General features: G+C 42.2%; 1 protein-coding gene across 2 annotated transcripts in view; it reads left to right on the top strand.

Annotated features, from left to right (window-relative positions):
• The first annotated feature begins 1,602 nt into the window (after positions 1 to 1,602).
• PTDSS2 (phosphatidylserine synthase 2) overlaps positions 1,603 to 20,889 on the top strand; it is a 45,400-nt gene continuing 26,113 nt past the window's right edge. Inside the window, exons 1-3 of one of the 2 annotated variants that reach the window (XM_075163682.1) lie at positions 1,603 to 1,802; positions 12,106 to 12,207; positions 18,568 to 18,650. In XM_075163682.1, coding sequence (XP_075019783.1) covers positions 1,603 to 1,802; positions 12,106 to 12,207; positions 18,568 to 18,650 — 385 coding nt within the window. Of the gene's footprint in view, positions 1,803 to 12,105; positions 12,208 to 18,567; positions 18,651 to 20,889 lie in introns of those variants that run through there. The other variant, XM_075163684.1, reaches the window with a different exon arrangement.

Genomic DNA, 20,889 nt, shown 5'->3' with positions numbered 1-20,889 from the left:
AGAATAATTTGGAAAGCTCTGCTGTGGGTAAGAGATCCCAGGAGGGGGGTTGAGGGATTATAAGAATAGGGCAGGGCTTGAGGGCACAGGAGCACACAACACCCTGTCTCTTGTCTCTCAGGCACGCCCCAGCGTGCACCCTGCACCCGAAGAAGCGAGCGCGCGGCTCCAGCCCCGGTCAGACCCGCTGTGTGGAAAGGAAAACCTCTGCCAGCAAAACACTCCCGCACTTTTGCAAACGCGAAAGTGTTCGGACGGTTCATGTTTCATTGCGCAAGGAAGCGGGAGCTGGGACAGCCGTGGCATCAGGGATGGAAAGCACAATCTGGGGTACTTGAAAGCTGCACAACAGTCTGGCAAAGAGCACTTGTCTCTGAATAATTCAAGTGAGCACGTATAGAATTAAGCCATTTTCTTTAATTAGCATTCTTTGGCTACTTTTGCCAAAAGATGTAGCAATATTTGATGCTAAAATTCTGCTGCTACAGTTTCCAGATGCCAAGTTTATGTACTCATAGCACAACACTCCCCTGTCACAGCTGAAGGGCCTGTTTTCTTTATTCTTTTCTTCCCCTTCCTTCGTATTTTCTTGGAAAGAGAAAACAGCATTCTTCTCTGCTTTTTTTTCCCCTCAGACAAAGAAAATGCCTGCCACCTCCAGCAAAGGTATTCCCAGGTTTCAAAAGCTGAAGGCACATTCACCAAAGATGATGTGGTAGTTCTCGATAGTGTTGGGGATGCTTCCTCCTGGCTGCGGTGAAAGAGTCACCTTAAATGTCAGGGTCAACGTGCCTAAATTCCTGGTGCGCTTTCAATTAGCCGTGCTTCCCTTCGCCCATCCTGCAGTGTTGTTTTATGTTATCAAAACACTACTTGAACTTCCAGCTCGAGGACTGCTGGACTTTTGGCCGTGAGGATATTGAGCAGAACAAGCCTTGAAGTGTGTTAATGCATCTCCTCGCTCAGCGCCCTGGCCTGCGTCCTGAGCAGCAGCTTCCCCCCGCCGTGGGGGGTGACTCCGCAGCCCTGTGGGCAGCAGCGATGCTCTGGGTCCTCTTCCTCGGGGCTGGGGCCTGCGCTTCAGCCTCGGCTTTTACCTGTCGCAGCCCCAGGAGGGGTGCCTTTGCAGCGGCTGTGGAAAGCCGAGAGCCTGGCGAGGCCAGCGGAAGACATGACTCCGTCGTGGTGGGGCAGAGGCCGCTGAGGGAGGGCGCCGCGTCTCCTCAGTGAGGGAGCGGTGCAGGCGACGGGACTCCCGTCACTGAGGGGGAACGCGAGGGCGGCGGGGCTCCCTCCCGCGGCGCACCCGCCACGGCCGCGGGGCGGGCCGGGCGGTTGCCACGGCAACGGGAGACGCCCTGCCTCACCCCGCCCTTCCCCCGGGAGCGCTCGTGCGCTTGCGCCGACCGCGCGAGGCGGTGCGCGCTCCGCGCCTACGTAGGGTCGCGTCGGGGGCGTGCCCCGCCCCGCCCTCCTCACCCCCCTTCGCCCCTCCCCCCGCCACGAGCCCGGCGGAGCGGCGCGAGCGCGGGGCCGGCTGAGCGCCTCGCGCGCCCGCCCCCCTCCCTCCGCGTGCGCGGCCGTTGCGCGGCCGTTGCCGCCATGAGGCGCGGCGAGCGGCGGGGCCACGGCGGGGCCCTGGGCAAGGCCGCGCTGGAGGAGCAGCCCCCGCAGCCCAACGGCGGCGCCCCCGCCGCCGCGGCAGAGCGGCCCCCGCCGCCCGGCGCCGAGAGGGACGGCCCCGGCCTGCGCCGCAGCACCGAGTCCGAGGTCTACGACGACGGCACCAACACCTTCTTCTGGTGAGAGCCGCCCCCTCGCGCCGGGGCCCGGCCGGGCCCCTTCCCACCCGCCCCCTCGCCTGCCGGGCCGCGGTCCCACCGGCACTCTGTGGCGAGCAGGCCTCCGCACCGAGCTGTGGTTGCCGGTTCCCCTCAGCTTTCCCCGCTGGCTCCCCGCGTGGCGCAGCCCTCCCCTCCTCGCTCTGCGGCGCTCCGCCGGCGGCGGCGGTGGCCTTTAACTCCTCCGGCGCCTCTGGGGGATGCGCCGCTTGTCAGTACAGGTAGCGCGGCCCCGCAGGGCTGTGGGGAGTTGCTGAGAAATGGGTTATCGGGCTTGGGGCTCCAGGAGGAAAAATGAAAAGTTACTGCGCGTTATCTGCCAGCTACCTTGCTCTTGCTTCACTGCAGCAGCTATCGGTGCTGAAATTGAGAAACCGTAGGCTGTGTCTAAAGATGTTTTTCCTGGTATTGTGGTGCTATTAATTACTGTTTCCTGGCAATTTAACAGTGATTTAGGACTGGCTTTTGGCAGTGGCACCTCCTTTCTCAGTCCTGGTCATAAACCCTCGAGCAGTACTCTTACTGCTAACCAAGGCGGCTTATCTCACCAGGTGAGCGCTTGGGAGGTGTCCTCCCACTTCGGGAGCCCACGGTCTGCGGGGAAGCTTCAGTGCTTGATTCTGGCTGTTTTATCAGCATCGTTTATATGAACTCCACCTATTTCTTCCCCCTCCCTCAGTCTTGGAAGAGGCCTTTTTTGTCCATGTCGTTTCGTGTAATCCTGCTAGAGAGCTAAAGTTGTTATGCTTAAGTTCTGCTGGTCAGGTGTTTCGTGGCATGCTCAGTCCAGAAAGTCAGTGCAGAAAACCATGACTGTCTGTGTTAGGCCAGATGGGGCAAGTCAGTTTTTGTTAAATTTGGTCCTCGCAGGAAGAGATGTGTTTGTACCTAGAAAAGTGCTTCTAATCCCATCTTTGCTGGAGTTGTTCCAGAAATCCGCTTCAGCACACATGTGTACATCCATAGTTTTTCTGTGTGTGTTAAATGCACGTCCTTCTTAATTAAGGAAACCAAGCTGACATTCAAGTCCCTTGTTTGGAATATGAGCTGAGGGCAGCGATTTGGCTCGAGTTTGACATTAAGGGGGACGTGGAGGGGGAGGGCGCTTGGCTCTCACCCTGCCAATCTGGGCAGCAGTGGAGCGGGGGGTGTTGGTCTTGATGAAGCCGCTGATTCTAGCTGATATTTCTGCCCGTACAAACTGCTAAGAGACACTTAGATGCTGCTGGGTGGCAGGGTGGTCTCTGCAGAAGCCTGGCACGCGCAAGTGTAGCCGAGGGACATTGTCAGCTTGAGGGCAAGAGGAACTTTCTTGGAGAGCCCTTTAGTGTTGCCACATGTAGGCTGAGTGAACGATTGAATAACTGGATCCTGCCGAGGTCTGCGGATCTTATAAATGGAAAATGGGTAAAACTTCATTTTCTTACTGTCTGGCTCTTGCCAGGTGTTTTGTGATGCTGTTTTTATTGTGTAATCTCACCTGGTTGCACCTTTTTCCTGTTGTGGGGGTGTGGGGCCAGCATGCAGTCTGCCACTGGTACAGGATTGTCATCCTAAAATAAAGGCTGTAACTGCAGTTAATTTGTCCACATGGATTGTTCTTTTGAAAGTGGAAATGTGCCACCACTCTTTAAGGAGCTTCCCTTCTGTGGGCTAGTCCCCTCCAGGAGGGCAGTGCGGACAAGTGTGTTGCTGAATTGTTCCTTAACTTACATACTCATTTTATTTTCTTTTCCCTAGCAGCATATGTTGCTCGTGCTGGCAGCCAGGAGTTCAAATGCTTGTAAAAGTTTCAAGGTTTTTCCTACTGTTACTTTTGACCTGTGTATGACAGCGTTGAGTGTGTTAGCGTGTCCTTTGGTAATGACTAAGTTCTTACAGTGGTCAAGAATAAAGATAATACAGAGGAACAACTTTCTTCCTGTGACCCTTGGTACTCTTCTTGTGCTGTGTGTTACGGAGGTGGTCACAGAAAATGGAAATTTAAGAGAGTAGGTGGCCTCTGTCTTTGCCCGCGTGGAAATGTATGGAAAGTACCTTTTCTCCTTGAAGTTGAGAAGCTAGTGGATAAGGTTACCCACATAGCCTGCTCAGCTTGGAAAAATTCAAGAATTTGGGACTTGTAGACACAGTCAGAAATCATGCGAGAAATAAAGTAGTTCAATTTGCAAAGGTAATTTTACCGCTATAAATGCAATCCTTGGGAAAGGTGGTACTTTCTAGCTGTCTGCCTGCTCTTTTTAAATCTTTGAAAAACAAGTTACATGCTGTTTAATACTTCTTCAGTCTTAATAACTTGAAACTGGAAAATACTATGTTTTAATTACGTTGTTGGAACCTGCTGAGTCAGTACCTTGACAGTTCTTTTTGTCACTGGGAAATGTCAAGGAAAGGAAACGGGAAGAAGCTTTATGAAACAGATCGGCACTCTCTATATCCTTCATCCCTGAACTAATTTCAAAACATCTATTACTACTAGCAGAGAGCTGCAAATTGTCAGGCCTGCTTGGCAAGCCACTGTTCTAGGCAAACGTGTTCAGTGTTGTTTCCAGTACCTTTGATTGTTTCTTGCCTGTCTGCTTACAGAATTAGCTTTCTGAATACAAACAAAGGATTCTTTGTGGCTGAGATTTTGACTTCTATTTTTTGTACAGTAGATCTGATATCTTTACTGAGCTAGCATGGAAAAACCACCGGTTTTGTTGGTTTTGTTTGTTTTTTTAAATATCCCCACGTAGAGCTTTCTACAACATCTCTCTGGCTTCGTTTCTGTAACCTGTGCAAGAGTGAGTGCTGATGTGTCTTGCAGGTTTTTGCTACTGGGACTTTGTTCTGTATGGGAAAAGGTGAATCCAATAGAAGCTGGGGTTTTGTTACCTGTGAGCAGTAACCATGACAGATGCCTAAAGATACGTGAAGCTGGAAAGAGAGGAGCTTTTTTTTTTTTGTGTCGGGGAGCAAAAAAGCTCAGTGAAATACTATAATTGATTTATCTCCACTCTGTGATAAATGTAGAGGTGTGCAGCAACTTTTCTGAGGAGAAGAGGAAATGTTGCTCCCCCTCCTAGTAGCCAGCGAAAGGCAGCAGAAGGTGGTGTCGTGTTGAGTCTTCTCATGCTGGCCCAGCCCGGTCTTGGATTGCCAGTTTGGGATCATCTAGTTAAATATTGTGCATGATTTGCTCCTAAAATTTCTGTGTCAGCCCTGATTTCTGTATATATTTCATAGCTTGTATTTAACCAAAGCATGTCTTCCAGGAAGGCTTCCAGTCTTGATTTGAAGGTGTTGGGAGGTACCAGATACATCTTTGCCACCCCATTACGCTGTGACTTTATGGGTTAATTACTTTTACTAAGCCTTACTTTAATTTGAATTTAATTAGCTTTAATGTCCTCTGTTGGTTATTGATGTGTCTTTGTCTCTCACACTAAATAATTCCATATTGCCATCATGTGGATATGATGTTAGTTACTAAGGTCATAGTGCGGCAGTGGATATCTATGGAGCTCAGGAAGTTTAAAAAAGAAAAAGAAAAGAAAAAAAAGAAAAAGAAGAAAAAAAGAGGGAAATGGTAGGTAGGAGACCCTATGGGTTAATACAGCTTTCGTAGGAATTAATTCAGCCTGTTTGGTGCAGAAAGCATAGAAATTGCAGCTAAGGAAAAGGTAGGCTATAGATGCCTCTGCCTGGATGTTTCTCTTGTTTTGTTCAGTATTGTGAGAAATCTTTCCTGATGGCCAGCACAGGGACATTTCTTTGGAAATGAGGATACGTCTGTGCAAACCAGCCATATTTGGAAATATAGGATTGGTATTCAAAGCAAAGTATTACTTAGCCATTCTTTGCACATTGTTCTTATCTCTAAAGAACTAACCTTACAGCAGTATGAGGTTTTCTAAAAGGTGGTCTGGAGGAAGAGATGATGAGTTATCTGAAAGAGAGATTAGGGAGACAGAAGATCTGCAAATTGGTGGGAATTTTTTCTGTACCCTCTCGTGAGGGTTGGCTGCAGCACTTCCAAGGCAACATTCCTCAAGCTTGTTGGAAACTTAACATCTGCTGGATTTTTTTTTTTAATACCATAAAAGCTTGCCGCTTTAAAGCGGGCCATGGTGAGGTTCTGTATTTGCTGATCCACTTTTCTGATTCTCTACCTGGTCAGAATTGACCAAGTTTAGGCATGTTGCTTAACTTGAGCAGAGAAATCTTGCATCAGGCTACTGATGTGTCACTCAGCCCGTGCTTTTTTAGTGTTTAGGTATGCCCTGGCAGTGTCCGATTGCTAGAACATCCAGGAGATAGTTGTGCAATCCGATTAAGTCATATTAGTTGGCTGGGTATATTAACTCTTGTCGCAGATAAGGGTAGCTGTCTCCTAAGAACTGCTATTAGAATGTCGTTACCCTTTCCTGAAAGGAAGGGATTGCATAGTTCCTTCAAGCAAGCTAGAAGCATAGAAGAAATACCTTTATGCAGAGACCTTGTGAGAGTTTAATGCCCCACGCGGGCTTTAGGCCTAGTATTAATTCTATCAGTTTCTTTTCCGTAAACACGCTCCAGAAGTTTTAAGGAGAAGGGGGGGAAAACTTGGTGGGAATCAGCCTGGGGTACCTAGGGGTGCTTTTCATGGGGGAGTGCAAAGACAGGCCCCCACTACCACAAGCAATACAAGTTAGTTTTCACTGTCTGGTCAAATCAAAGGCTCAGCATGCCAGGAGCGTGCAGGATTAGTTTCACGCTGGGGAAATCACCTGTCCTTGTAATGGTGTATCCTGTGCACGGAAAGAGTTTGTGAGTGCACACTGGGATGGCAGGAGCTCTCTACAGAGAGCTGCTTCTGTGCTGGTATTTGAACTCTGGCTCGTCAGAGCGCTGTCATAGGACTTGAATTCTACAGCAGTTTACAAAACAAATCATCAGCCGAAAAAATAGCTCTGTGCTTTTATGCAGTTAAACGTGGCATAAGGGCACCTTCCTCCCATTCCCGTTTATTGCCATTTTTTTAAAAGACCTGCTTAAAGTGTGTGTTATCTGTAATGCAAAGTCATGCTGTCTCAGTGGAACTGTTTTAAACTAAAACCTGAAACAAAGATTTCAATAGGTTTAAACATATAAAAATGTTTAATATTTAAAATAGATTGTTTGGGGAACTTTAACTTGTAAACTCTGTAGAACTGATGAATGGAAACTTTCTTTTCTCTCTTCTCGTTCAAAGGAAAATGACAAATTTGCTGAAGCTTTGCTTTTTAATCCATTGTTCTGGTTTCTCTGTGGAGGTATGTGTTATTGTACTTCTCTTACTGAGTGATCATTTTAGGAGAGGCACCAACTTATGGCAAGGAAAATGAACGTTGCTATTTTGGAGTGTCACAAGTATGTACAGAAATTTAATCAGCGTTGCATACCTTTATAGATGTGCTGAAGACTTGTTACTGGTCTAAGAACACATACTTTTTTATTGTCTCTGAGAGTTTAAACATTAGATTTTAAAATGCAGCCTATGGCTTAAAACCAACAGCCATGTTTCTGTTGCATTACAGATGCAGATGCTTGGAGCTTTCAGGCAGTGTCATGTACAAAGTACATACTTTGGTTTGGTTGCCACTGATTATTTTTTTGTGATCTAGGTGGATGAGAGAGATCTCATGTCACAAACTGGCAGTTAACCTCTTATTTTTGAAATGTTGAGGCCTGACAGCTTGCTTTGGCCCTGTGCAATGTGAACGTCTCAGTTTCGTGTCTCTAATTTTGGATGTAGTATCAAGATTATGACGAAGGTTTGTTGAGTGCTTCAAAAACCTCTCTATATCCAAGCAGGATCGTTTCCCTGTTAATTACAATTTTGATTTTGAGTGTCAAAATATTGGTCAGTTTTAAGTTGTTACTAATTTTTGTTGTATTTTCCTGTATCTTGTTCTTCACAATAACTTAAATACTACACTGCTGTTGAAGTAATAGATTTGTTGTGCTGTCTGTTTGTCGTATTTTCTTAGAATTCCCAGCATGTGTCAGTTGATGTGTTGGTATATGGAAGTGTTGGTATATGGAGGGTAGAGAGCTTTGACATTTACTCATCTTTTAAAATGTCTTTCAGAAATACTTTTATGACCTTACCATTATTTGGAATAAAGAAAAAAATTATTCTTTGTGAAAAAGTTGATGATAGGCTAAGATGGGACTAGTTGTTTTTGTTGACAGATTCTTTCTCTAGCAGTAGCTATTAATGTAACTTTTTACACCAAAGAGGCAAACTGTACTGGCTGTTCTTTGGAATTTTGTTTCTCTTAGAGAACTGACAAAAAGATTAATAAATAAATCCTTTGCATAGTGTTCTCAATGATTGTTATTAATGTAGTTATTGCATCATTTATGACAAACAAGAACACTAATGCAAAGCAATGGATAATAAGGGTGTGGTCCCATTTACTTAGGCTGATTTTAGTTTGTGCTGGAGATTGAATGAGGTCATCGACTGCCCGCTCTGCTGGGGTGTTACTCCCTCCTTTCCGTCCAGGGAGCTGGTCTGTCTGAGCCTCCCCAAAAAAAGAAATAGTTAAAAATTTTCCCTAGGTCATTTTTGTCATATACTTTATTTGGAAAGGAAAAGCTCTGATAGTAATTTCCTTGAAAAACCTACCGTTTCTAAAAGTGACAGAAGAATGAATTACCGGGAAAAAGAGAAGTTAGGATCAAACTTAATCCCATTCACTGGAAAAGCCCCCCACTTTGTAGCTACAGTGCAGGAGAGGTGTAGTGACTGATGCTGCCTGTTGGACTGCCTATATTGCTCTTACTTGGTATTTAACTAAGTTAGCAGGGCAAGTATTCTTATAAAAACAAAACTTGAATTATTTCACTTAAATGCCCCAGTGTTTAAATGGGGAAAGAGCTAGATGTAAGAAAGACAGAAAAATGCTAATACAGAAAAATAAGCTACTTAATGTTCCAGCTTTTTAGTAGTTTGGGATTTATTGTGAATTCTCTTTGACCTTCCTGGCTTTACATATTTTTGTATGTGTATACTTTTAGGCACTGCTTGCTCAGATTTTTTGACATAAAATGTCCTAGAACTGGCTGTAGTCTGTATCCCTCTCTTGCTTCTGGTGTATTGCCCAAACTCCTGTATAATTCTAAGGGGAAGATATCTGGTCTGCTTAGCTTAGCTCTTTTCAGTCTCCACAGACTCCAGGCTAGGAGAACATAAGCCTTTCTGCATAATTCCTGTAATGCTTACCTTGCTGGGGATGTTCTTAGCTGTGTTGTCTTCCTCTTGCTGTATTATTTTAAAGTGTACGTGGAGACGAAAATAATCCCTCTTTATGCGGTTTAGTTCATCTTGACTTCACCCGTACAAGTACTTCTGTATGCTATTTGTTTTTCTGGCTACTGTAACAGCTTCACATTTTGTCTTGTCCATATGACTGTGGATTTCTATTTTTTTTTTTAACTCTCAAGCTGTGGAAAGATACGGTGTGTATCTATGTTTGCCTTTTTTTTTTTCCTTTCTTCTCTGACAGGTAGGTTTGCATGATGCTCTGCTACCTCTAGCAGCTGATATCTCTTTGTCACTACTTGCAGTTTTCTGGTTAGACCTGCCAACTTGCTCTTTCCAGAAGACAAACCGATTTAGAAAGTCTTTCATCCTGGCTTCTGGATTTCATGTTAGACTGAAAATACGTTTACATGACTAACCATCTTGAAAACTTGCTACAAGAGAATCTGGCTTCAGTTGGAAATGGAAACTGAGCTAAAAGGGAAATGATAAGATATATAGCCTCTTGTTTCCCATTAAACAGGGGAGCTTGTTGAATTTCAAGTTGATGGTTGTGGCACCAGAAATAAACCAAAAGCAGGGCGCATGAAGCTCTCAAACACCCATTGTTTACTGTGCTGCAAACTCGCTGCATGGATGAATGAAACCAGACCATCATTGTTCTAGTAGACGAGTTTCTAGATGTGTTTATCTAAATGAGGACATGCTAATAACTGTTTTTTTGGCAATTTACACCACACTCAACGCATTGAAAAAGTAATTGACTTCATATAGGTGTTCAGATGGTGAAATGGTAAGATGGAAGACAGCATTTCTAGATTTATTTTAGTAGCCTCTTAGATACTGGTTCCAAAAAAGTAAACAATAAAACAAGGCTTAAAATATAACGTATAGCCTTGCAGTTAATGTCACCTTTTTCTATGATCGAAGTGTAGGTTGTTTTTGTATTAATTATATATACATATATAAATGCAGCAAACAAGACCATGGTCTGATTTAAGTGAATTAGAGCATTTAATTCAGACCCCTGCTATGATGCCTCCTTCGAGAGGACTGTATTTAGTTTTCTAAACTATGTAGGTTACAAAATAGGCACCGAGTCACGTGACTGTTAAATGAATGTTAAGGATGTGATGTCTGAATCACCTGTTATTTGGCACCCTGGGAGGCAAGTCAAAGGGAAAATGCATCTGTTGAGCAGGAAGCTTGCTGCTGCGAAGCCTTTGTGTTTTTGTTTTTTTTTTAACATATTGATTCCTTGCTAATTTTGAAAATACTTGTAGGTCCTTCCCTTTTTTTTTTCTCCTGGAGCTGGTTAGTCTGTGTCCTCTGGACTGCAAGGAAGGATAGTGTTAAATGCCGAACACCTTTTTAGCAGTGGCAGAAGAGGATTGCATCTGCTTATGAGGTATTGCATGTGTTTTCCAGTGGGATTAAAAGGATGCTGTGAGAAGTGGCTGTGTTTTGGATTAGGATGAAATTGTAGTTCGAAGTAACGCTTATCTTAACTTTCAGGGCAATTTCAGGTAGATTACTGGGTTTGATGTTTGAAGGTAAGTCAGTGGACTTCTTAGAAATCCCTGGTGATCTCCAGTTTATCATGCACTGTACAACTTGAATATATACAAACTTTGGTCTTTTGGCATAACATGGAAATGTAATGCTAGCTTCTATTACAATATAATATAAAAAGAAAATGTAAAAAGAGCCAGTATATATGAATACTTATCACATACAGTCATTTTCATTCACAGTTTTTCTGTTCTCTAAGCTTGATGCTTTATACCTGTGTTATTTTAATCATTTGTATTAAGAGATGTTGTGTAGTCCTCTAAACCAGAACTCGTGTCTTTATGATTTGGTCGTAAATGGCCAGACTTTCCGTGCTTCCGAGCTGAGGTCAGATAAGTTTTCCACCGAAAACAATAAATGGCTTCTCATTAGGAAAGGAATTTTCAACTTTAAATAAAAAAAAATGCAGACAGGGCAATGTAAGAATATTATATATGTTGTAATCAGTAGGTGTATGGGTATGCATATGAGCTTGCTGCAGTAAGTTCTCCTCTTAACTCCTGGGTCTGGCTGTGTGTACTTAGCTCTGTTCTTTCACTCCTAAGTGCTTTACCAAAATCAGTATAAGCAAATGAACTCTCATGGATGGGGAAGCGAGAACTTGTGACTCCGTGTACGCTAGCAATGTTCTGCCTGTACCAGTATATTACACCAGCAAGGTCGTACATTTTAACAGCGTAGAACAACAACCACCAAGCTTTACGGTGGAGCTTTGCTGACGCGGTTGTTCCAGCAGAAACCCCTTGTGTAGAGGTGGCTGCATACAGTTCTGCGGGCACAAACCTCAGTCTGTGCCTGCTCTTCAGATCTAAGATGAAATGAAACTGTAAGAATTACTGGAAATAAGGCATCTAGAGGCAGCATTGTAATTCGTACAATTGCAACTGTTCTCATTCAGAGATTTTTTTTTTTCTTAAATGACTAGTTTTTCTTGTAATGTGTAATTCCCATGTCTGGAGTGAATTCCCTTTTGTTTAGTCTTAAGAGTCTGTTCAGTCTGCTGCAGTTTTTATTAATAGGCTTTGAAATAGAGCTGTATAGCAGCACCGTCAAGTATATACCTGACAAACCAGGAGAGAAATCTGGAGATTTTTAGATCTAAGTGTTAGCACAGTTGGTGCTAATTTTTTTTCAAGTTGCTGTTGTTCACTTGGCAAGTGTTTGTCCAAATCTTCCGTAACTCAAAGCACCGGGGGGGGGAATGAGCAAGACCTGTTCTGTCGCATACTAGTGCACAATGCACTGATAACTAAATTTAAATGCCATTGTAAATTCTGTTTTCTGTGCTGTACAATACATAAAACTTCTTCAGTGTTATTGACCGCTGTCTATGTATCAGACTTACTAAGCCTTCACTGACAGGTGAAGATAGAAGTTTTTCTGCTTTCTGATGCCAATTTTCTCTCTTCTAAACTTTAGGAGAGCTCATACCTTAACAGTCTTGTTCATCCTCACGTGTGCTCTGGGCTACGTAACCTTGCTTGAAGAAACACCACAAGATACAGCCTACAATACAAAGAGGTAAATATTTGAGAAAGTGTTTCTATAAGGTGTATATTAGAAAAGGGTGGCTGTGTGAACAAGTTACCGTACACGCTTTTACCTTGTGGATAAGCTACCTCAAATGACCTTTGCATTAACTTGTTTAAATGCCCAAACCCTCAGAAAGTGACAAAACCAAGCATAAGTCTATAAGCTCCTTTGATGCTGGTCGTTGAATTTAATTTCTAATCAGTTTAGTGTCACTCACTGTCATACCTGGTGGCTGCCGTGCATGTGTGATTTAAAACAAAATACGAAACTCTTTCTAAAGCCTCAAAGTACTAGCTGTGTTTCTTTGGCAATAATTCTGTCTCTTTTTCTTAAAATATGTGAGCTGTGACTAAAATTTTCTGACTGAAGTGCTTTTTGTAAAATTATGTTCAAGATTTCAATATAGATCATTATTTTTTGTTGAAAATTAACATGAGAACTTGTAGCCCAAAGGGAAACTCTTGGAAAATAAGAATGAGATGAGTCTTACATGTGTGGTCCATTTCTACCATAATTTAAACTGATTAAATGTAGTTGAATTCTCCTCTTTTTAAAGAAGTACAGTAGGGAACAAAAAGGGGGAAGAAAAGTGTTCTTTTAAAAATTTAAGTATATTTTAAAAATTAAGGGGTTGCTTACAGACTGCAAAGCATCCTTGCTATAAGCATGAAAATAATTCCAATTTCTACCAGTCTGGTTTCTTAAATATAATGCCATTTTTTTCCCCTCGCTATCAAAGAGTTTCTTCCTATTTTTTTACATTTTTTGAAGTGACGCAGGTTATAGTGACGCTCCATATTCGTTGTCATGGAGGTGCAGGAATTAGGGTATTTCCTGAGATAATCTTGGTTGTTATTCTGTCAGTTACACAATTGGTGTAGCTAACGTGATTTACACTCACGTATGTGCCGAGCTGAGGGTTTGTGTTTTTATGCATGGAGGTGAAATGGGACAAGTTGGAACACAGCGCCCTGTCTGGAACTGGGAAAATTTCTGCAAGGCTTTGGTGTGAACAAAATGCCATTTTATTCCCAGTTGTAACAAGTGAGTCTAGGGAACGGATGGAGACTCCGTTGACATTCTCTGGAATGGCAGTTCAAAATAGAGGAGGGGAAAAGCTGAAAGGGAAGTGATGACACATCATGAGGGAGTAATACAGATCTAAGGTGACTCAGTGGAATATCTTATTATTGAGATTAGAGCCTTTCCGGCTTTAATAAAAACAAAACCAGAGAAGATTAATCAGCAGATTAACCTTTCTTTCATTAAATAGAAGTTGCTTTCTGCATATTCAGTTCAAGGAATAATGTGTCCAGTTGTTAAAATCAATTTAACAGCATCATACCAGGAAATGTTCTTGATCACTTCTGCATCTCTGCTTGTGGAATACTGCCTGCAATATCTAGATGTAAAAATACTTGAAAAGCAGCATCCTGAGCATTGTCTGTGGTCTTCCAAATATTGGTTTTGTTATTGGTTTTGAAACATCTCTGTTTCCACTCATGCTGCACCCTTATGCTGTTGCCATAGTCATTCAAGCTACACACCGAATTCTGAGATAGTAGTAAACTGAGCCAAATCATTACTTTTTCCAAGCTAAAGATCAATGCAGACATAATGCACGAGTCCTGTGGGCCTTTCCTAAGTACCTCTGTTGCCTTGGCCCTAATTTACAGAATGGCTGGAAGTGTCTGTGTTGTTCAGCACACTCCTTATGCTGAGTCAATTTTCAGTGAACTCCTATCTGGTCTCAATTAAATCTCTTTTCTAAGGTCCTTGAGGTAAGTGCTATGCCAAGTTTAGCACTATTACGCATGACGGATTCCAGCTGAATTCATGTTGCAGCCGTTATTCTTACCTTCTTTAGCATACGTGTGCCTGCCGCTCTCTTGTATTTCACTGTTCCTGACAAATTTTATGTGGCTCTTTAAGTGTATATTGAACAAAAAGAGGCATTTCAGAGCAGGAGTGAGATGCTCACAACATGCATAAGTATATCCATATCCCAAATTTTCAGATTTTTTTTTTTCTTCCATAACTTAAAATACCTTATCCTACCCTGAGATCTTTTTCAGTCTTAATGTAGAGCTGTTGTGTTTTGATCTAAAATTTTGGCCTGCATGAGCCTGTCGCTGCGTGCACATATTTCATGGGAACACTTGTCTGCTTAATGAATCGAAGTAGTTTTGTTACCAATGAGCAGTGTCTCTAGCTGTCATGCTTTTTTATTTCCAACTACTGCACAATGACAGTGGAGCAGTGTTTCAGTGCTTAGGTGCAAAGTCTAAATACACGCTTGCAAACACTTCAACCTCCTTTATTTTCAAGCTCTTGCTGAGAGGTGCCAGCATGCCTGTGAACTGCATTAGGTGCTTAGAGCAGAACATTAAATTGAAGCGAAGTATACAAATTGCTGTGCTAGGTGCTGTTGCTGTGTTTCCTGGACTAGCTAAAGCAATAGGAAGACATCTGAGGCTCCCGTCTTCTCCCCTGTAAAAGTGCTTCATCCAGTCACTTACAGAAGCAGCTGAGGGCAGGGTGAGTGGCTGGATTCATGCAATAAGTCGTCAGGAGAAATGATGGACAAAAAACAAATTAGAGCATGAACCTATGAGATCATGGGGTGTCGTATCTATAGCTGAGATTTATATTTGCATCTGTTTATATGCTGACATTTGAGTGCCGTTTCCTTCCTGCAACGTTAGGGCAATTAAAGAACGAATTTTTTTTTTGACGGTAAGATTTATAGAAATGTTTTATATGTAAATCTAGTCAAAGTTCATTAGGATCATACACACAGATGTTGATGTGATCATGTGATATATGTGATCAGATTGCCTCTGTTGTAAAGACAGTTGAAAATTTACTTCGTTAGCCAAAGAGATGTTGCGCTGCAAAACCTGTCTGATCGATGAGACTTTTTATTCACACAGTTCCTACAGCATTCAAAGCAGCCTTGAAATAGTCCATCCCGACTGACAGCTGTCAACTCCTCCTCTTCCCAGGAGGAGCTGACTGGACTGAGCTCCAGCTCTGAGGGTAGCTAAATAAATACTCAGCAACCTCCTTTGGATACAATGGCTGTGGAAGAAATCCACATCTCCCAAATTCTTGGAATGCTAAGCAGGGGTTCTTGGGAAAAAAAGTTAATTTTTTTCCATATAAAAAACACATTCAGGTTCAAAAAATCCTGTATGCATCAGGGTTATACTTTGAATTTCAAGCCGTGAAACAGTTTCTCTTCTAAGATGCCTTTCTACACTAGTTTTTGGCAATAACTGATCACTGCTTAGCCGTAGTAATAAATCTAGGTGTATGTGTATTTGCAAGTTGATGATCTCCAACTCCTGTCGCTGAACACCCACAGAGAAAACAAGGAAACAAGGAGGCTAGACCTCCATCTGCCAGTCTACCAGTTCTTCAGCTTGTGATACCACTGAGGGGATTGTACCAGTCATGCCACTGTGGATACAGCCAGAGAAGGGACAGGGAGTGGGAGCTGACTCGTTAAAAGCCTAGAACAAAGGACGATATACAGATACTCATAGACAAGCTTCATTGTCTTGTGTCTCTGAATCGACTTTTAAAATAATGCAAACAATAGCTTGTTTGTGCTAACGAAACTGTTGCCATGTTCCCCCTTTGTTATTTGGTTAAGTGCTAAAATTATTTTTGTAGGCACGCGTTACTATTTAGTGTCTTCCTGATCTACTGCTCAAGAAAATACATTAGCTCAAGAAAATACATTAGCTCAAGAAAATACATTAGCTGTGTCCCTCCAGGCTGCCTGCAGGGGTAGTTTGAAGAAACCCCCCCCTCAAATCCTAGAGAAGTTCTTACCTCAAGCCGTGGTAAGCCAGCAGGCCAAGCTGCTGGTTAGGTTTTGAAAGCTTCATAAGGAGGCAATATGATGATGTTAAAGGGAGAAATTTAGTTACTACAGGAAAAAAAAAGATAATGGAGCTGGCATGGTTATTATGCAAATTTGTGATTTTCTTCAAAACTTTCTATGGTGAACTTGAAGTAAAATAACATAGCTGTAACTCCAGCTTATTTCAGCGCAGCTGCTGCATCTGCTGTTCGGCTGAGAGTGGATTTTAGAAAAAGGAACATAACTAAGTTCCTGTGGTGATTTAGATTCAGGTCATCTCCGGCTTTGGGAAAATTACCCTCACAAGGCCTGAAACAATGATCTTGGACATCTTGGTTCATGGCTGAGCATAATGATAGCGAACAGAGAGATGTGTATTGTTATGTGATACAGAGTGCAGACTATTCTGTGTAAATGTAAATTTGTAGTCCTGGTATTTCCAAATACAGACTAGTGACTCAAAATGCAGAATATTCTCATTATTTGAGATCAGCTGGAAACTTTTTTGGCATCTTCATCTTTGAAAATCATGATGGAACTATCTGTTTGCTGTTTCATTCAGTAGCTAATTCTGTTGTGCTTCCCAGTGTCATAAAGCAAGCAAAATAGCTGAGTTATATCTATTAAGTAAAATCCATTTTTATTTTCAGGAAGGACAAACTTTTTATACTCAGAGGTGAATGTCGCAAAATAGTTTTCATAAATCCTTTTGTTTTCTATTTTGAAAGAAGTTTTTGAAATATTTAAAGTATAAATAGTCTACTATTGCTTTTGATATGTACCATTTTCTCAATAAAAGCAAAATTATTAGGTATTTCTCTGGCTCCTGCAAACAGGACCATTTTACTTACAGTCAAGAGTTGCATCATTTACTGCAAACACGGCCTACACTTACCCTGCCGTGTAGCAAGGTATTTCTCAATTATCTATCTCTTCAGCCAGCTCTTAAGCAGGTATTATGAGGAAGCATGAAAGTTCTATTGGGAGTTCGGATGTAGGAAAAAGAGCATTTTTGGATTGCATTATACCGTTTCATCCATTAAGACTAAAGGAACATGCCCAAGTATAGACCATGGGGTCTTGTCTTCATGAAAAACAAGTGGTGACGCCTGAAAAGAAATGCTGGTTTGTGCACGTGAGTTGTTTAAAATCTCAATTACTTAAAATCTCTGAAGAATTTTAAGTTGATGTTAGGTATTTTGAAATTAAATGCCAGACCTCATGCCTCAGTCTCTTCAGGTCTGTTCTGCATACTAAAGGACGGTAAGGCTCAGGCATTCAGACATGAGTTACTTGCATTTTCTCATTTTTCTTTTACTTGCAAAACAAAACTTTATTGAAAAACATGCTGCATGTAATTAGTGGGTTTCAAATCCTGGATCGTGAATGTGGCTTGCTTAGTTTGCTGTTTGATCAGTAAGGATCTCTTCCTGGAGCCTTCTGGCTGCTCCTAAGGGTTCAATTCCACATTGGCTTAAGCTGACGGTTTAGCTTTAACTGGGGGCTGCTATGTTCCTTCCGTGTGAGAGTGGTGAGCTGAGCCAACTGAATATGAGTTGTTTTTTTCCTAGGTTAGTTTTCAGCTGGATCAGTCCTTGCACCATCTCATTCTGGTAACGTGCAGGAACGCTGCCTCCTGGAAGGAGGCAGACAGCAGGACTGTGGCAGTCCTTATTTAGGTCTTACCTTGCTGGGGATGAGAAAACAGTGCAGGTCTGGGCTTAGGGTATTGGGATGAGGTTGTGGGTCTTAGGTATACTTGGGCTCATGGTCTGATAATTATTATTTTTCTTTAATGTCTCTGTTACGTTCTGTTAGGCTCTATATTATAGTTCCAGCTTTTGAAATAGCACCAGTGCTGGTCTGGTTTTATAAGCTCTTTGTTTTTAGTTGACTATGAAAATGTTCTGGAGTGGTGACAAGTTCAACAGTTCATTTTTAAATTTCATTGAAATTTTACTGGAGCAATGAGAAGCTCTCTCGGTGCTAAATTTTAAGTGTCTTTCTGACAAAGTGAGCATAACAGCTTCTAAAAGACATAGGGAAGCATCTGACTTATTGTGCATCTCACGATCATCTGCAGGGGAAGGCTCATCACGTGGATCAAGGAACTGCTCTTTTTGTTTTGTTTTTGCTGGATGAGTTCTCAGCCAGATCAGGCTCCTTGCCTGGCTGGCTGGCTACTAGTAAATGACAGCAAAACAGAAGGAATGGAAGCACGCAGTTAGTGGGGAGGAAGGGAGAAGGGTGGATGGGTAAACTTTGGGGTTTGAGACAGTCTGTCCTGAAACCACGCTTAAAAGTATGGGAATTTATACCCGTTTCCCTGAAATAGAATCTCCAAAAGGCATCTATTTGATTGACATGTTTACTAGTTAAGAAACAGACCAGACATTTTTTACATCAAAGAATATAATTTACAGTTTCATTAGGAAGATGATGCAATATAAACAGTTTGTTCTGTTTTTCACTTTCAGAGGTATTGTTGCCAGTATTTTGGTTTTCTTATGTTTTGGAGTTACACAAGCTAAAGATGGACCATTTTCAAGACCTCATCCAGGTAATTTAAGTTGCTTAAGTCACTCAGATATTTCTGATAAATTGCATGGTTTATGGTGAACATAAATATTTGTGTTACTTGTAGAGAAGGTAAGTCGTAATTTAAGTAATAATATAGGTTCCTTAACACTGCACACTTATCATGTAGCCTCCCAGCTTCCACCTTCCCAGCCTCCAAACAGCACAGTGATTCTTCTGTGCTTTCAGTCTGCATGTAGCATAGGATTTTTTTTTTTTTTGGGATCTCCCTGTTTTGGATTCCTGTTGTTAGTAAAAAGCTTTGTGTGAACTGCCAGATTCTTGAAACCTTCAGTTCCCTTGTTTATCTCTTTTTTTTTTTTCCTCCTTTCTGTAATAGGACTGCATTTCTGACCGTGTATCCGGTTGCTGGAGCACTATGCTCCCTTTGCTGTATGTCCATTATCCACAATAACTGGTAGATTAGAAGCCATTGATTATGATTTTAAAGATTTCTAGTAAGACTGTAAGTCTTGAAAGCATTTGAAAGCACAACACAAAACCTCTTTGATGTAGTGTTGTATCAGGTGAAGTATGAAAATATTTTAATATCTTTGATCTTTTGCCTGTTTTTAGATGTGAATCATTGAGAAAGAATTAAGGGAATTTATATAGGCTTATGTAATATTCCTGAAAGCATTAGGCTCTCCTACAATCAAATAAAGCTATAAGTATTTATGCTAAAAATTTAACCTTCCAGTTTAGGAATGCTATTCTATATGAGAAACAGCAGACACGTTAAAAACCTCGATAAAGCAGACGTTGTTCTAGAGCAATGTCCACAGCATACCTTTGCAAACTTAAGGTTTTATTCAGAAGTTTGCACTTCTGAGGTCTTATTAAATAGCAGTTTTTAGTCTTTCGTTCCTGTTACAGTTAATTCTGGTTCCTCCTATAAGACAAATTACTCCTTTTAAAGGACAACAGTGATATTTGAGTGCTTTCAGTTTTAGAACATCCAGTGGTTTTGTCTGGGAGGGAAGTCGTTTTTATTCCCTAGGACAAAGTAGTACAAATTGGATGGGGAAAGTCCAAAGGTCAGAGATCTCTACTGAAAACTTTTAGCATAGACTGAGCCAAGGTCTACCACCTCTGTGTGGTACTGTCTTGGAAACAGCAGTTACTGGACTGAAGCTGAGTATCTTTCAGCAGAATCAAATCGTCCATGAACAGGGTGATGGAAGAAGCTCCCATGTGTTCAATCACTTCAAATACCGAGTCTATTCATGTTATCTTTTGTCTTAACTTCACCTTTCCTCTAGCTTGTTTGATGGGATGATCTTCTGAAGCGTGGTTTTCAGGGGCTATAGCAGTTCGCTAGGATAGTGGATACTTCCACGGTCACAGCAAGACATCTGGGTGCCTGTTTAAGGGAGAATGGCAGTCTTTCTCCATACCTGTCCTGTGGGAAGGCTCTTGCAGGCAGCAGAGGGCATGGCATTGCAGCCAGTTACAGAGGGGTGTATTAGGAAGTCCCCGTCAGGCAGTCGAGCCTCTGACCTTAGCTTCGTGGTGCTGTTCCAGGAGAAAGATCTCATCTCAAAGGAAGGGGCAGCGCAGGCCACTGGTGTGCGCTGCTTCCATTTATAGGGCAGAAGGAAGCCTTTGGGTCAGTCAGGTCACTACAATCACATACAGCCACATCAGATCTCTTACATGAACTCCTCAGGCTGTATCTTAAAAGTAGCTAGGTTTCAGGCCCTGCTTCTGCCGGGTGATTTTGGAGCCCTGTTATTCAGTATATGCGTACTTATTTATGACCAGCTCAGAGATGTTCTACATTTTGGCTTGTTTTTTGTGGCTAATGTTTTTCTGTTTCAATAGCTCTACTTAATCTGTGTTTATCTGATTTATTTATACACAACCCATATATACCAATTTGCCATTGGTTTTGCTAAAGCAACAAGTTTTGCTTTTAGTCTCCCCCCTCAATATAAGTCTGCTTTCCTCCTAAGGTTTTGGTAGTTCCTCTCTTTGTGTGTTTTGAGTTTTCTTCTTTGAAAAGAAGTCTGTCTGTCCAGAACTCCGCAGGATATTGCAGATGTGAGAGCACTTAATGTTTTTTTGTGACAGCGTTAATGCTTCTCAGTATCTCTCTGGCAGTACCTTGATGGTTATCTTTATATTGCATGTGCTTTTTTCATGACTGTATTACAATGATGGCTCGGTGACTGGCAGATAATACCGAATCCTTCTGTTTCAGCTGATGAGCTAACATGAAA

The sequence above is a fragment of the Calonectris borealis genome, chromosome 14 (genome assembly GCF_964195595.1).
Source record: "Calonectris borealis chromosome 14, bCalBor7.hap1.2, whole genome shotgun sequence".
Classification (NCBI taxonomy): domain Eukaryota; kingdom Metazoa; phylum Chordata; class Aves; order Procellariiformes; family Procellariidae; genus Calonectris; species Calonectris borealis.
The sequence above is the reverse complement of the archived record's forward strand: the minus strand, read 5'-3'. Positions and strand labels throughout refer to the sequence as shown.